Below are 18,031 nucleotides of genomic sequence, written 5' to 3' on the forward strand. Positions count from 1 at the left end.
GGCAATTACATATCTCCTCTATAATTTACCTTTTTATTTTCTTTCCCTTACAACTTTTAGGTAGAACTTTAGACTTCATAGCACTGAATTAACCTGCATTGAAAGCTGTTTACCTGCAGTTATTCACTTTTGTTGAAAGTGACCATGTCTCAAGTTCAAGTGCAAGTTCAGAACCCATCTGCTGCTCTCTCAGGGAGCCAAATACTGAACAAGAACCAGTCTCTTCTCTCACAGCCTTTGATGAGTATTCCTTCTACTGCTAGCTCTCTGCCCTCTGAAAATGCAGGTAGACCTATTCAAAACTCTGCTTTACCCTCTGCATCTATTACATCCACCAGTGCAGCTGCAGGTAAGCGTATGAATCCAAGTGTCTTCTGTTTCAAATGTTTTCTCAGCCTGTTTTCCGATCTGATAAGTAGATTGCAGATGTAGAGAGCTCGCACATTTATTTTCAAGAAGCAGAAGAAAGTATTACCACCCGAGCTTCTTTATCCCAGATATAAAACACTCGTTTGTGTATTGGGTTGCTGGAGGCCTCAGTTAACAGACCATTTCAAAGTGTAAAAAAGAGAAGTGAAAACTAAACTATAAAGCTTTGTTTATTATAAAGTGGTGGCTGGCAGAGAGAATTGAAGAATAAATACCACTTTGAATATTCATTGTTGTATGGGAAAATTCTGCTTTTAAAATTATTTCCCAGAACTGACAAAGAACTCGTGTAGGTGTAAGCCCCCTTTTTGTCTATAAGATTTTATCCCAAGCAAGGGGGCAGCCAGATTTACTGGCAAGCAAAAGACTGCATTGGCATTTATTAATTTTTATTTTGAATAAGTAAGTTTAAGTTGAAATTCCAGAGGTAGTTTAGAAATCACTGAAGGCCAATTAGAGATTGAACCAAAGAAACAGATTTTTAAACAGGAAATCAGTTTAGAAGCATTCAAATCTGATTATTAGGAGACTGAAAATGAACTAAATGTGCTCATTGGGTGGAAAAGACTTGAAACACCTGAATAAAAACCCCTAAACACAGTTTTCTGCCCCCTCCCCACCAAAGTGGCAAAGCCAGTTCAATGGCGTGGCAGCATGGGTGTCTCCATGCCGAGTCACCTTATAACGATTTTCCTTTCAACCCCTTGTACCCAACAATTTCCCTTGCATTTCATCCTCTCATTTCCTTTACTTTGTAAATCTGTTTGTAAGAGTTTTTGCTTGTCCCACTCTCTGCTGCATGGCATTTATCAGGCTACCTCTAGACTTCCTTGGACCGGCTCACCAGATAGCATTCTTGACTTGTCTAGTCCCTGGAGATTCAGTTTTCCCCACATTTGCCATTTGAGACGGTCTTAAGAGGCAATGGCACTATTTCAGTCCTCTGGGATTTATGGCTTTTTTTTTTTTTTTTTAATGTGTTTGTATATGCCCATCCTATTGACTTTGTAAAACTCCTGTCCACCAAGGCCATTTTAGTTTACTTACATTTTCAGAAATAGATAAGGTCTGTGGATGGCAGCCTCTGGAGATCAGACTAGGGGACGCCCAGGAATGAGAAGTTAAGTGTGTGGGAAACGACAGTCATTGTTTGAGAAATGGTATTGGCATGTTGTCTTGTGAAATAACGAACAGGGTACAGCTGACAGCTGTTGCAGGAACCAGTGTGTCTGCTCAGAAGACCTGTGATTCCCTTGGTTGGTTATAATAGCAGTGCTTCATCTGATGTCAGATCTTGCTTGCCTGCCACGGCTTAGTTATTCCCCTGACTTCTGTTCTCTCTCTTTTGAGGACACCCTCTCCTAGGTTACCTGGACTCAACTGGTTCAGAAAAGGTCCCAGCTGTCTGCAGGCGTGTGCCCCCACTGTGGTTTGCAGTTTTGCATCACTGCTGCTCGAAATCCTTCGGCCTTCAATTTTCCCCTCTTTGGTCATATCCCTGGGAGAGCAGCAGCCTACATACTGCTAGTTGATTTCAATGCTCTTACGTTATTTTTCAGTTCCTTCTAACATGGCATACCCCAAAGAGAAAACCCCAATGTGTCTTGTGAATGAGTTAGCCCGTTTCAACAAGATTCAGCCTGAGTATAAGCTTTTGCGTGAGCAAGGTCCAGCTCACTGTAAGGTAAATATTGTCCGTACTGCTTGTGCACTTATAACCCACCAGGAATGTTTTCTTTTTATACTATTGCAAGTGGTTCTGTGATTCAAAATACGAATTGTCAAACTGCTGAGATTGTGGAAGTTGAGATGCGAAAAGTATGGATTTTGGGCAAGTTGCTTCTTTTCTCATCCTTGTAAAGTGGGGTCAAGTCAAAGATATGCTTCGTTTGGGATATTTGGCTTATGAAGCTCTAATTAGTCTGTGGTGGTTTAGGGACAATTCCCAAACACCGGTAAATGATTTCCTGTGAGTTTTCCAGGCTCTGGGCCTCCGGGCTGCAGCCCACCTCTGGCTCCTTTTCTGATCATTTGCATGTACACCCAAGGCTGGGCAGGGAGAGGGGTGAGTGGGAAATCACTTTTGCCACTTGTTAGTAATCAGGTAAAGGGTTTGAAGATGAGAGGTAGAAATCAGTTTCAAAGGGAATATTTTGGATTGTCTCTGATGTCAGTTATCCTTATCATTCCCCTCATCTTAGAGAATGAAAGACTGACTGCAATTTGAATTTTTACTGTTTGTTATTCAGAAATTCAGTCTTTTAAGCTTGCTTGTTATCTGTGTTAATGTACATGTTAGAACTTAAATATTTGTATATCTGGCTTTTGTAGCTGTAGTATGAGAGGATATAGTATGTGAGAGAAGGAATTCGGCCTCCTGTATCTCATCCTAGCCTTGCAGTAACATGGTATAATTAAGGATGAGCTATTTGTCTCTTTACACCTCATTTTTCTTGACATGCAAATCTCAAGCCTTGAATAATATCAAGTTTCTCTTTTCATTTGACTAAAAGTAACATCAGTGACTATCATAAATAGACACCAGAGCATAGCTGAATTAGGTGAGTGGCCTTTGGAGTCAGACAGATCTGGGTTTGAATCCTAGCTTCTTACTAGCTGTATGACCTTGGGCAGGTTGCTACCTTTTTTGAACCTCAGTTTCCTCATCTGTAAAATGAGGATAATAATGCCCACCAAATTGTTAAAATGAAATGAGAAGAATATATGTTAAAGTGTGGAGCACATGTCTGGCATTTAGTACCTGCTTGAGAAGTGATAGCTATTATTATTAAGCAATTATGCATTTAAGAAAAACCAATTTCCCATTCACGTGAAGCTACTTTTAACATTACAGAGCATAATTGAAATGTTTCTTTTAAAAGGCAATTAGTCATTTTTCTATAACTATTCTGTTTCTTCTACAGGATTTTTTTTTGCAGACCTTAACTTTGGGATTCCCTTCATTACCTTTTCTGGCATTTTAAAAATACATACTTTCTCACTTGAACTTGTAGTACTTGAGGTAGTTTGGCTGTGTGTTCCAGCTATAACTGCATTTTTTCAACAAGTCATTCAAAGAGGAGAAGTTACTCCCATCTAGATGACAGAGTATTTAAAAAGTCAGAGGTCTGGGGGACTTTTAATTCTATCCAAAGCAAGATTCTAACCTCGCTACCAGTCTGCTGCACAGAAGGCGAACGAGTGACAGCAGCGCAGGTCGGGCACGTCCTGGAGAAAGGCAAGACTCTCAATGAAATTAACTCTTAATTTTGTTTCCTAGCATTTCCCCCTTCAGTGTCTTTCAATGAAAGGATCCTGAACATGACCCAGGGTTTGCATGGCGTTGCAGGCTTCTGCTTTTTGCCTTCTTAGTCCGGCTAGGGTTTTGAGTTCATGTTGTTGGTGCTTAAGTGAGTAACTTTGTGAACTGCAGCATAAGTAAAGGAGACCCCGAATGTGTCAGGAGGAATAAAAGAGTCTGCACGTTTTCCCCTTTAGTGGAAGCTGTGCACTGAGGGAATCCTGAAGTTAAGACCTACAAGAAAAATCCAGCTATGAAGGCAAGTCACCCGTATCCTTTTAGGCACCAAACTTATTAAATGACCCGGACATAACTGACATCAACATTTCTCATGTAAATTATTTTAAAGGAAATGCAGTGATATTCATTGATAAAGAAAATCAGAAAAATAATAGCTCCAAAGTAGTGAGTCTCAAACTTTGGAGACCACTTTGGGAGCTTATGAAAATTATGCATGTGTGGGTGTTTTTTGTGCTGTTCAATCAGAAACCCTGGGCGTGTGTATTCTCCCAAGCTTCCTAGGTTATTCTTCAGATGCACAGCATAGTGAAGGAATCACTGTGCTATGATGGGCCATTGTTGTCTGACAGAGTGTTAATTCCATACCGATAGGATTAATATAACCTCATTTTAAGAATTGAGTGGAGTTACCTCTTAAAAAGAAAAAAAGGCTTGCCATCGCCGGCATTTGTTGAGGACACAATTTGCTATTTTGGATGCTTCCTTAGATTTGAGTTCAGAAACGTTTTTTAGATCTTTTCTTGCTGTGGATCTGATTTCCTTCTGAAAGTGGAGGCAGTGTATGAATAGTGCAGTCTTAGGAAAGTGAAAGGCAACGTTTTAGAACCTGGCTGACATTCCCAAACTTATTCAAGTTTTTGTCCTACTGGGGTTGCGTTTTCAGCCGCATCCACAAACACATTATAACATCACAACAAATATTACCTTAATTTGTGTGAAATAACTACTGTGTGTCTAAATCAAGTTTGCTAACTTTCTTCCATGAGAAATAATTGGAAGACAATTTTTATTTGGATGGCTTCCAAATAATCAGTGTCTAATATTTTAATGTATAAGAAAACGTTTTTAAATCTTTATATTTACCCCCATCTTTCAGAGCATAGTTGTTTTTCATGGAGTGCTGTGCATTGCTAGTCAGTGATCTATCTATTTATCTATCGGTCTATCATCTATATATCTTTTTGTGTTTATAAAAACAATAAAAAAGGGGGTGAAGGGATAAATTACCAATATAATGATCAGGCCTTTTAAATCATGACCATAAAAAATGTTCAAGGGCCACGTGACCTATTACAGTTACCATCGGGTTTCATGAATTGAGAGCTCACAATTTTCATTTGTAGGTGTTTACAGTACAGCTAACACTTGGAGATCAGCACTGGGAAGCTGAAGGAACTAGTATTAAAAAAGCCCAGCACACAGCTGCTGCCAAAGCTTTGGAAGGAACAAAATTTCCCAAACCCATAGCCCGCCCTTTTCGTAGCGAAGGAAGGAATCCAGGTATTATGCGTGGGCCAAGACAGGTTCCTTTCAAAAGTGTGTCTAGAGGTACCATTTAGTATGTATATGAATTCTTTCTTAACTAACTTGGTGATTTTGAAAGCACAGATTCTGCACTACCAGTGGCAAATACTATCCTTACTCTAAAGCAGTGGTTCCCAACTGATGGTCCCTTGATTCCTGACGACCTGGAGAGGCGGTCATGGGAGTTGGGGGGCGGGCGGAGCTGTCATGAAACGATTTCTAAAATTTCAGAAAAGATTAATGAAAAGACTTTTTTTCCCCTTCATAAGGTTATACAGATACAGCCAAGAATGTAGGTTTTAGCCAGAATCGTTTCAACTCAATGTGGTAATATCAGTTACAACATGCTGATCACAAACCCTGATTGTCATCTCCTGATCTTTAAAAAGAATGAGAAAATAACTTAAATATTTATTGCTTAAATACAAATCAGATAATGTCTCTTCAACCAAGCAGGAGAATACTAATAAAGAAGAGTGTCTGCTGAAAGGTTAGGAACCACTGACCTGGCGGCCGGGGGTAGGAGTGACTCTTGTGGCACTTACCCCTCAAGTACGTGAAGTATCCCAGGCCTTTTGTACGCAGCAATGAATTCCGGGAAGACCTCACTCGCACTTTTCTTGTTGCTTTTGATTTCTTTGTGGTATTCTGTCTTCAGATTCATTTTTCTACTGCAGATAAATTTGATGAGTCAGAGTTGCTCTTAAAATGATTCAGGTTATACTTAAAATGCAACTATGTGAATTCTGTAAAAAATATAATTCTGATGTTAGGTAAGAGGGGTTGATTACTCATGTGACCCTCTGATTTTGCAGACCCAAAGATATTCTTATAAATTTGATTCATGCACTAAATTTAGTCAGACCAAGTATAATACAGAATCAAGTCATTTTTATTTTCCTTTACATACAGCCTAAAGAGGCATTTTAAAGTAAATTTTCGTGTGCATTTAAATCAAACTTTGCCATTGCTAGTGTTGTTCTGTGTTTGATATGGAAGTGCTGTTTTTAAATGTGATTGTGCACTGACACTAATCTTTCCAGGCTGGTTTTCTTTTTAAATGGTCTTTAAAGGTTTATGAATTGGACGAACTTAGAAAAAGACAATTGGAAAATTAATAACGTCTATTTTCTAAAGTTGATGATTCTGAAATAACCCAAGATATAATTGCTCCTGTTGTATGTGGAAACAACTCATTTTCCTAACAAGTATTATCACCTCAGGTCAAATTTCATTTTAAATATTGGGAATTGAAATACCTGAATATTTTGTGTGCCTCAGCTGACCTCTCCACGTAGAATTGACCTGACTTTTTCTTAGTGATTCTACACCTGTCCTCATAGCATATCTTGTGTTGTAGTTCGTTGAGTGTGTATGTTGTGTTCTGTGAGCTCTTGTGGGGCAAGAATTGTGTCCCTCAAGCTTAGCACAGTGCTTTGCATTCAGTTAGTACTTAATAAATGCATTGTTCTATGAAATAATGTGTGTACAGATACACTTCTAAGTGTAAGCCAATAACCCAGTAAGTCAGTACAACCAGTGTGATACAGGTTAAATACGCCCAAATGACAAAATGATTTGGATAAGTCACCTGGGATTTTTTAATCATGGAAGTTGATAAATATTGGAACTTACTTCTGACAACTGGAATATGTGGCTTGCACTGATAACATCTCATGTTAAATTGTTGCTCCCTCTAATAGCCCTTACAGTATGTTTTGTGCAGTTGACTGTGTATTAATATCTAGAAATTACAGCAGATTCTTGGATTTCCTGACCTGCTGCCTAGCAGTGAAAGTGCATCATGAATCCAATTAGTAGAAAGCATGTTATTCTTTCTGATTTTAGTGACTGTCATTCCTATGTCAGAGAAAAAAAACAGTTCTTTGTGCTAATTCTGTGTTGCAGACAGCATAACTCCTACTGTAGAGCTCAATGCACTGTGCATGAAACTTGGGAAGAAACCAATGTATAAGCCTGTTGACCCTTACTCTCGGATGCAGTCCACCTATAACTACAACATGAGAGGAGGTGCTTATCCGCCAAGGTACGTGTGTGTTTTAAATACAGGTGAAAGTATACCTGATCTTTTGCATAGAATGCTGACATGTGTAGGTCGCGGAGCACGTGATGATCTGGTCGTCTTTGGCCTGCCCCTTCGTTGTGTTGGTGTCTTTGGAATGTATCTTGATGCTCTTTTCTTCTCCTGTCACTGGAAAGGGCCTCAGCAAGTTCCTTACCAGCAGTGTGGCTTGTGCTCCAAGCAATCTGGTTAAAGAAAGATCGCCTGTGGAACTGCTTTGTGTAACTGAGTCATATTTGAACACGATTGCCGTAACACCATGATTCTCAGCATTCATAGATTTCCTGACTATTATTTACTGGGTACTTTCTGACATTCGAACTTAACGTGCTTTGTAAATAGCCTTGGCATACAGGTGCAGTGAAATATTAATTGAAGCCTGAAAATGCCATGGGTTAAAAACCTCCTGCACTCAGTTATAAGACATTAACGGATATTCGATGATCAAAATGGAAGTCTTCATTTCCCTGCTCTACTTGGAAGGGTGGGTGGTGGGCAAAACCAGTTTAAAAATACAAACTCTGAAATGGAAAACCAACTTCTACCAGGCTACAGGCTGTTGGGATTTCCAGAAATGAGGGCTCTTTCTAAAAGTCTTCCATGTACAAATTTCCAGTCTTTTCTGGAGACGCACAGTGTGAATCTCAGATATGAGAAAGTAGAGCAAGTTAAGTTTTCTGTCTCAGCTACAGCCTGATCCATTTTAGATTTTGTGAAGACTGTGTGTGGCAATTCTAATCCAGAGTAAATTTATGAAATCTCTGGATATACTATTGAGGGTTCATCATTGGCAAGAAAACACTAATGCAGTTAGGACCCATGATGAAGGAAATATCTGGAATTTGCCAGAGAAAGTATGGGTGACTTAACAACCTGAGACTATTTTCCTCATCCCGTTTTATTTTTAGGTACTTTTACCCATTTCCAGTACCACCCTTACTTTATCAAGTTGAACTTTCTGTGGGAGGACAGCAATTTAACGGGAAAGGAAAGACGAGACAGGCTGCGAAACACGATGCTGCTGCGAAAGCTTTGAGGATCCTGCAGAATGAGCCCCCGCCTGAGAGGCTGGAGGTAAGGAGAGAACAGAGTTGAAGCTCCTGAACGCTTTGGGCAGAGCAGGAGGGTGACATGAAAGACATCATCTCAAGTTACTTTTTCTAAGAAGATGCATTGAGAGCTGCCCATCATTTCTGTTATTTGATAACTTACAAGATTTTGTCCCTGTAGCTTTCTGGCCTTTTTTCTCTCCCTTTAAAAAAGAAAAAATTTCTTAGCAAGAAAGTCAGATGCTTTCTTTTTCACTCTATGGCATAGTTTTGAGTGAACATGTTATTATAGAAAACTTGTGACTCAGTTGAGTTGTGAAGAACATGCATGGATGAATTTTTTGGTGCTAAAGATCATGCTTCTCAGAATCTGCTGTGATTTATGCTACCAGGTTCCAGAATTTTCTGAAGCTATTCTTGACCAGCGACTCTATAGTCAAAATGCCAGTTCTCTATTGTGCATAACAAAACATCACAAAATTTAGTGGCTTCAACACCTGCAGGCATTTATTTTGTTCACAAATCTGCAGTTTAGGCAGGGCTTGGCTGGGGGAGAGCTTGTCTCTGTTCCACATGGCTTTGGCTGAGGCAGCTCTGCAGGGGCGGGAGGATCCGCTTTCAAGACGGCTCCCTCACACAGCTGGTAAGCTGTTGTTGGCTGTTGGCTCTGAGCTAAGTGGGGGCTCCGGCCTGGGGACCTCAGTTCCTCTCTTACTTAGTTAACCTGTGCAAAGACTGCTGACACATCCTCAGGGGGATGATGGCTGGGTTCCATGAGGGAGCATCCTAAAGACAGGAAATGGAAGCAGCTGCCTGTTTTTTAAGCCCCGGGCCCAGAAATCAGCACATGACTTCTCCCATATTCTAACAGTCAAGTAGGCACAGCCGCCAGATTCAAAAGGAAGAGATAGAGAATCTCACTTTTTAAAAAATTCATGTAAAATTCACATAATATAGATTTACAATTTTAACCGTTCTAAACCTACAATTCAGTGGCTTTTCATATATTCACAGTATTGAATACCCCACTTCTGGATGAGAGGGGTATCAAAGAATTTGGGGGTCGTGTTTTAAAACTACCACAATAGGAAAGGACTTGAACTCTTTGTGATTAAATAGGAATATGGGTCTTAGATAATCAGTGACTCCATGCCATTGAGGGGCCAGAGCATTAGTGAATATGTCTGGTAAGGCGGAATCTTAGCACCACAGCTCCAGAGAAACCCACTAAATAGAAAACCTTGAGATTTCGTGATTCTGTTGCATCACGGCACAGAATGCCACCTATAACTGTCTCTGGAAAGCATTTATTTTCCCTCAAGAATCAAGTTCACAAAGAATAAGAAGATCTTGCACACAACCTTGGTGTGATGGTAGGTGTGCCCCCAAGGGGACCTTGTCAGGTTGCTTGCTGAGGTCTGCTGTGTTCAGCTGCCCCCCATGGTCCTCCAGCTCGGATGGTGCTCTGTGTCTTCAGGGCTGGCTGCACAGGAGGGTTTTGTCTTTGTGTTGTTACAGTGCATTTCCATCTCCCAGTGTCATCACCCATTTTAACAGAGATGATGTGTTTCCAGGGTCCACGGAGGACCAGATAAAAGAGAGCGGACTGTAACTTAGAAGAGGAGAATGTAGTGAAGTTAAAAGGATGGGCTTCTCTGTGGTGAGACTTGATAAAACACCAAGAGGTGGTGTAATCTGAGTTATTTTGGAGGGTTTTCATTTTCCTACCTGACTTTGGTGCTAATCGAATTAAAGTTAGGTGGAGTAGATATTTCTCGGTTCCTTCTAGCCAGCAGGTGTTGAAAGATCACTGAACGCTGGTTTGTGGGTTTTCTGCTTCAGAATCACTTGAGAAATTAAAAAAAAAAAAAAATCCCTTGGCCCAGCTCACACAATTCTAGTACAGTTGGTCTAGGGTAAGACCCAGGAGCCTCTTTTTCTTTTTTAATGTACTCTTGGAGTAATCCTAAAGCATGGTAAGGGTTTGGGAACCACAAGCCCTGAGTGTTATCAGTGCTTCCCAGGCAGTTTTCTCCACATTGAGTTCTCCTTGGAAGTTCTCACAGTACTGCTAGAAAGGGAAAGTGCTGTTGGTGTCTGGGAGGTTGGCTCAGGCCTGCGGCCCGCCGTACATGTGGTCTCAGGCCCGCGGGGCGGAGGCCGCAGTAGACAGGTTCTCCTGGGCTCATGTTAGGTGTGTAGGGAGACTTGCCAGGAATAATGCTCAGATCTACCTGTGCCCTTGTCGCCTCCTCTTTGCCCCTTTTCTAGTTCTGCATAGTTTGAAGCAGAGACAATGCCCTTCAGAAATGGCTCTAAGACTGACCTTAACCAGTGCTTCAGAAGCAAGAAGCATCAGCTAGGATAAGACATTTTCTTTGGAGTAAGACACGAAACACTTGGCCTTCTGCCCAAACGAGCTGCCTCTGACTTACCAGGCCCCCTGGTAAGAGAGGGGTAAAGAGAGACATTTTCAAAAGATAACTTCAATTTTTTTTCTTACAAGTAATGCATATGAACTATACACATTTTAAAATTAAAAAACAAGTAAAAACAAATGGTTTATAAATTCGCCACTTGTAAATAATCACTACATAAACATTTTGATGGATGTCAGTGCATTTAGAAGTAACTTCACAGAAATGGGATGGTATTGTATGGAAACCACCCTTTTTCACTGAAGTGCTTATCATTAATATGTTACCATGCCGTTTACTTACAGTTCCACGGAGGACTCAAATCCACCATGTAGCTAAGCACTTTTTAATGGCTGCAGGGTGTTCCATCGTATGCATGTACCAGTCTTTTTCAACAGAGGCTTGGTTATTTAGGTTGTTCGCAGTTTTTCCTGTTAATAAAATATGTAACGAAGAACATTGATGTAGTTAAATCTTTATGTATGTCTCTGGCTATTTTTTGTGGGCTTCAGCCCTAGAAGTAGAATTGCACCCCCATGTAGGTGGCCAAGTTCCCCACCAGGAAGGTGGTAGTACCATCTTAGACTTCTGCCAGCAGGGCGTGAGCAGCCTGTTTACCCACGGCCTACCAGCATTGGAAATTGTCCTTTTAAACAAATTGTCATTTCTGCTGTTGAAAATTGTAGAGCATGTGATTGTGTGGTGGTGGCTCAATTCATCCTCTCTAGAACATAGCCAATAAAGGCAGCAGTTTCTGTCTATAAGGCTGGTATAGTCTGGTTGCTTGATGACAGGCCTTGTACCAGGCCCCTCTCCCTGTGGAGCTTAGCTTAATGGAGCTGACAGATCGTAACATGAGTATCATCGAAAAGTGCAGTGAGTGCTAGGATGGAAAAGTAGCAAGTGTTATAAAAGCATAAAATGTCTCGCTTAGAGTGGACTAATGGTGTATTCAGAGAGGTCCTCTGAGGAAGTCGTTTAAGCTGAGACTAAAGATGAGCGAAAGAGCAGAGGAGGGATGTACATTCCCAGCCGAGGGAGCAGCTTGTACAAAGGTCTTGAGTTGGGAAAGTGCTTTTATTTTATTTTTAATCTTAGGTTTGCGCTAATAAAGGATGACTTATTCAGTGTCTGAGCTGTTCGGGTAAGACGGTCATAGCTACAGTATCTGTAATGTATTAGTAGGGAAATGGTTTAATAAATGGATACCTTTATCGAAGGGAGTACCCAAGTGTGGTGAGTCTGTCTGTGTACGTGGGCCTGGAAGGAGGCCCATAATCTGTTGGGTGGGGGAGCAGGAGTTCAAGATTCAGAGCTATTAATTATATGTATAGTGTGATCCTGGTTGCGTTTAAGGAAACAAAAGCGCCGTGAGTGTGTGTGTGTGTGTGTGTGTGTGTGTGTGTATGTATTTGGATGTGCATAGTTTTTATTTTGAAGGTTATATCAGACTTTTAAAGTAGTTTTCTCTAGGTGGTAGTGGTAGAAAACTGACTTCAAAATTGTACTGTTGGAAGTTTTTTTAAAAAAAATACTTTTGTAAAAATAAATAAATGCAGCTCCTTATCTTCACGTGGCCAGGGACATATTTAGGTAGAATTAAAACTAAAATTGGAGACATTAATCCTCATTATACAGTCAGGGTCCACTGGGCTCAATTTTCATTTTTGACCCTTGTTTTCCGAATTCTGAAGGGATTTACTTTGCATGACTTTTACTCTTTTTTAAAAGGTCTTATGAAGAACAAAGAGAAAACATACTTTTTCAAATAGAATAAAACTCATTCTGTCTTACAACGATCATATTGGTCCTTTGAACCCTTTCATATATCTTTACATTATGAAATCTTAATTTTTCTATGTTTTGAAATATTTTTGCTGTCTGTCATCCTATGTACCATTTCAGTACTATTCATCATATAGTCCCAAATATGCTAAGCAAGACTAAAATAATAAGAAAATGAAAGAAGGATGAAATCCCTAGGTGGATGACACAGTAGTAAAATAATTGTCATTATTGCATCGTCCTTTAATGTTCTTATTGCATTGCCTAATGTACTACATTCTTTCAAGAAGATACAAAAGAAGGCTAGAGCCAGCATCTTTTTACTTTACTGTATTTAGCTTTCATTGAACTCAGGTGAGAATTCAGAATTTTTCTTTTTCCATCTGTACTGGCAAAGAGAAGAGAATTGACAGAGGAAGTTCTATCATTAGACAAATCAGAAGATGAATGCAAGGAGACAGCAGCACTGTAGACTATTGGGGATGGTGAGATTGAGTGTTTAAGTAAAATCTCAGACGGTGAGTCTTTAGGTGATAACCTTAGATAAGTTTTCTCAAACTCAAGAATCAGCTAATGAGTAATATATTTCTTTGGTACGAAAAGGAAGTGTCTTCTCTTCTGGTCACTCAATAGGAGGGACTTCATCACACAATATTTTGCAACATGAACCCAGACCATCCTGTTTTGATTTTTAAAAAAAGTATGTGTGACAACATTCTTTCATCTTTTATGTTTGGCCACCAGAATTTATTTCTTGTCACCTGCTGTCCACAAAATAAGTGGGCAAATGCAAAGGAGGCATATGTACCAAGATAATTGGAAGGAAATAGATGATATAACAATGAAAAGAATGGTTAGATTGGTCCTCCTTTGGGGGGTTATAAATCTAAAAACGAAAGCATTTTGTTTTATGGAACAAAGAAGATGGCTGTTCTCTCTTTAACAAAATTATGAGTCAGGTTCAAAAGTAGTGTGTTTTGACAATACCAGTAGAAGAATCAGAGTCACGATAAGCTAGGACCTATTGAAGATGGATTTGAAATCTTGCATCGTTACAAGTGGGCTGTGCTCCAGGTTCAGGCTGCCAGCTGATGTGCAGTTAGCTGCATTTAAAGGACCTTGCCCGTTTCAGGTACATATATATGCCTTCCACGCTACAAACCTGGATTAAAAACTTGGGTTTGCTATTTTATGTTCTTATTAAAATCTCTAATGAAACGATTTTTGTTATTCTTTATTCTGTATATTATTTGTAAAATGCCTTGAAATATAGAAAAACAAAAAGCGTCTGTTGGAGCCAGATGATAAATGGTGATGACTATTTTTTCCTGGCATACTGAGGGTTAAGCGTGGTTCAGAGTGTTTTTTTCTTTTCTTAATATTGCCTAGATTTTATTGCTGAACCATACTATGGGATTGATGTTAACAGTAATTCCCACTTCATGAAGGTAAGACTAAGGGCCTACTACACTTTCCCCATCTTACTGGGAATGGTATTTGTGAATTTGTTTTGAGTCATTTGCTGCTTCCCCCATTGCAACATTTTGTCCAATCCAGATAATATCAAAATTATTTATGTAAAAGAGCAACATACTCTCAATTCCAAGTAAATGTATATCTTTGTTTCCTGTTTTGCTTTTTTATTTTACTGGCTGCTTTGTCCCTCTTGAAATTCCTTTGGAAGCAATGGCTTAGAGCAGTGAATCTCAACTCTGGTTGCTAGTAAAATCACCTGGGGACTTAAAAAACAACAACATACTATAAATAAAAGGGGTACCCAGGCCTGACCTGCGAAAATTTGAGTTCACTTGTCTGGAGTGGGACTCTGGCATCTGTGTTTGTAAAGCTCCCAAGTGATTCTAGTGAGCTGCTGTGGTTGAGAGCCACTGGCTTAGAATTTAGAATTTAGCAGTAGACCATTGTTTTCTATCAGACTTATGTGGAACCTCAATATGTAAAACAGAAATGTAGCATTTCATTAGTGTAGACTTAAAAGCTTGAATGTTATAGTATTTATTAAAGCAATCACTTAATTTGTGAATTTTCACAACACAGAATATATTGTTTTTGTCTGTCAAAAAAAACATGGCTGGGAAAGATACAGTCTCATTTTAGAATAGTAGTTAACTCCGCCATGGAAAGGAGAGTGAGGAGGGCTCCATCCTGTTCCTTAAAAAAGAAACAAAATTTAATGTCAATGGTATTTAATGTTGACATTTGTTAAATCCTGCACAGTTACCTGTTACATTACTATCTGTACTTTAAAGTAGATCATAATTAAAAATAAAAGTTAAAACTAATTGGGCTGGTATAATGAATAAAAAAATTTGAAAATTGGGGTACATGCATGGCAATTGATGTCTTATATCAGCTTCAGCATCTAGTTTATTTCCAAATTTTGTTCTGGTTGCACATAAGGAAGACATTCTCATTGACACACTTACTTAGCATGAGAGTGGACTTTTTTTTTTTTAAGACTCATTTAAAACAATCTCTGGATACTCTTCAAATGAACAGCTGTCAAAAAGCCTTGCTGTGCACAAAATGGGTTAACCTGTCAGCGCAAGTGAACGTATTGACAGTCTCCTGTGTGTTAATATTGGGTGTGAAGCACAGTTTTTTATTGCTTTAAAAAACATTAAGATAAAATATACATAGCGTAAAGGTTACCATTTTAACCATTTTTAAGTGTATATAGTTCTATGGCATTAAGTATGCTCTCAGTGTTGTACAATTATCATCACTGTCCATTTTCAGAACTTTTCATCATCCCACATAGAAACTCTGTACCCATTAAATAATCCCCCTTGCTCCCAACCCCACCCCTGGCAACTTGTATTCTGCTTCTGTGTCTCTATGCACTTGGCCTGTTCTAGACACCTCAGATAAGTGGATATTTGTCTTTTGTGTTTGGCTTATTTATCTTGTTTTCAAGGTTCATTCATGTTGTATCATGTATCAGAATTTCATTCATGTTGTATCATGTATCAGAATTTCATTCCTTTTTAAGGCTGAATAATATTTCATTGTATGGATATACCATATTTTGTTTACCCGTTCATCTGTTGATGGATGTTTGGGTTGTTTTCACCTTTCAGCTATTGTGAATAACGCTGCTTTGAACATTGGTGTACAAGTATGTGTTTGAGTCCTTACTTTATTCTTTTGAGTATATGTCTAGAAGTGGAATTGCTGGATCATATTGTAACTCTATTTAACTTTTTGAGGAACCACCAAACTGTTTTCCACATGAGGCAGCAGTGTTTTACGTTCTCACCAGCAACATACAGGGGTTCTAGTTTCTCCACATCCTCACCAACACTTGTTATTTGTTGTGGCCATTCTTGTGGGAGGGAGGTGGTATCATTGTGGTTTTGATTTGCATTTCCCTAATGATCAGTGGTGTTGAGCATGGTTTCATGTGCTTCTTGGCCATTTGTATATTTTCTTTAGAGATGTCTATTTAAATCCTGTCCCCATTTTTGAATTGGGTTGTTTGTTGTTATTGAGTTGTAGGAGTTCTGTTTATATTCTGGATGTTAATTCTATATCAGACATGATTTGCAACTATTTTCTCCCATTCTGTGGGTTGTTTTTATTCACTTGATAGTGTCCTTTGATGCACAAAAGTTTTAAGTTTTGATGAAGTCCAGTTTATTTTTTTCCTTCTATTGCCTGTGCTTTTGGTGTTATACCTAAGAAATCATTGTCAAATCCGGTGTCGTGAATTTTCCCCAATGTTTTCTAAGAGTTTTATAATTTTAGCCATTATGCTTAGGTCTTTGATCCATTTTGAGTTTATTTTTGTATATGGTACAAGGTAAGGGTTCATTTTTGTGTGTGTGAATATCTGGGTTTCCCAGCACCATTTGTTGAACGTATTTTTAAAACTCGGTAATTTTTTTAAAGTTTAAAATGTATTTAACAACTAAATTTCAAATAAAACCTCTGTGGAACCCAAGCCTCATAATGCACCTTGCGTGAAGATTTCTGGCTTTAAGGATTCACTCATAAAAAGGCAGGCCCTTTTTCTCCTTAGGACTTAAACAACAAGAATAAAAGTATGTTTAGCTTAATAAACCACCAGAAATGTTATGCAAATAATTTTGACCAGGCAGAGAGTGAAGTGAAATCAGATTGGAAAGAAGACATTAGCATCATAGAAAGGAAAGAAGGAATTACAAATAGTGTCTGGGATCAATGTACTTGTACAAAATTATATTCTTGATTATATTAATGTGCTTTTTTTTAACTTCAAGTTTTATTTCTTTTAGTTAGAGCTTGAAATAATGCTCCAGTGTAGGTATAGAATCTACCTGATAAACGCAAGGAAATGCACAACAGTTAAAATTCTGGATAGTCCTGTACACGCTGTCAAGCAGTTCTAATCTTGGAAATAGGATTTTAGAAATTTTTTGATTAAAGAGTCCCAATAACATGAGGAAAAGCAGAGCGCACTTGCCATGTTTTGGGGCACTTGGCTGTTACCGAGCTTATCTCATTTCTCCTGTTATCATTGCAGCACACCATGGAATCAGTTATGTTATCTGCACGCACAGAGGTCTCTCCTCTGCAATCCCGCCCCTGGCTGGAGGACTATAAATGAACCTCGTTATAAAGATAGAATCCCAGCCTTTGTTCAGGAGACTTTAGTAGTTTGCACCTTGAATTTTTGCCAGCAGCTGGGATGAGATACTTGGCAGTTTTATAATTGTTCAGCAGCATCCTTTTGAAAAAAGTGGTTTCCAGAGACTTTATGTCCAGATAAGAAACCTGCATACTTAGGTGGAGAGACTTATATTTGAACTTGCCTTGTCCCACAAACACCTATCTATATTTTGATTTTTTCCAAAATGTGCGGCTCGCCAGTCCTTGACGGGAGCTTTGGAAGTCACTCTTCCTGAGTAGCCAGCGAGCCATCTTGCTGTACCACGATTAGGCTGATTCGTACCTAGAAGTCTGTTATGTGTGCATTGTCTATGGTGGATTTATGAGGTACAATCTGACCCAAGTGTGTGATAGGAGACTTTTTTCTTTAACCTTTTAAATTCACTGGCACACGGAACGCGTGTGGCCTTGTTCACTGGTTTAGCGCTCGATCCATAAAACCGAGGTTCAGTGCTTTTAAGGTTTATCATCACAGCTGGGATGTTGATGGTTTTACTAAGAGTTGACCACTAAACAATTATTCTTCCTTTAGGTGACTGGAAGAGAATCAGAAGAAGAAAATCTCAATAAGTCTGAAATAAGTCAAGTGTTTGAGATTGCACTTAAACGGAACTTGCCTGTGAATTTTGAGGTAAGCTTATTTTACTTGTAGAACTCTGTTATACAATACTGCTGGTATTCATCACTGGGATTATATTTTTCCTAAATAATATTGGAATAATCCCATATATGTGAACCTTCAGATTTAAGATTC

The 18,031-nt window shown here is 39.1% G+C and overlaps 1 protein-coding gene across 26 annotated transcripts in view; it reads left to right on the plus strand.

Moving 5' to 3' along the window:
- STAU1 (staufen double-stranded RNA binding protein 1) overlaps positions 1-18,031 on the plus strand; it is a 47,049-nt gene that overhangs the window by 15,777 nt on the left and 13,241 nt on the right. For 6 of the 26 annotated variants that reach the window (XM_081033840.1, XM_081033844.1, XM_081033842.1 and 3 more), the window contains 3 exons: positions 7,184-7,322; positions 8,267-8,432; positions 17,810-17,908. In XM_081033840.1, the coding sequence (XP_080889966.1) occupies positions 7,222-7,322; positions 8,267-8,432; positions 17,810-17,908 (366 nt within the window). In that variant the 5' untranslated portion in view covers positions 7,184-7,221. Of the gene's footprint in view, positions 1-60; positions 350-1,988; positions 2,114-3,927; positions 3,990-5,094; positions 5,300-7,183; positions 7,323-8,266; positions 8,433-17,809; positions 17,909-18,031 lie in introns of those variants that run through there. The other 20 variants (XM_081033832.1, XM_081033851.1, XM_081033843.1 and 17 more) reach the window with 8 other exon arrangements.

The sequence above is a fragment of the Rhinolophus hipposideros genome (genome assembly GCF_964194185.1).
Source record: "Rhinolophus hipposideros genome assembly, chromosome: 22".
NCBI classification, from domain to species: domain Eukaryota; kingdom Metazoa; phylum Chordata; class Mammalia; order Chiroptera; family Rhinolophidae; genus Rhinolophus; species Rhinolophus hipposideros.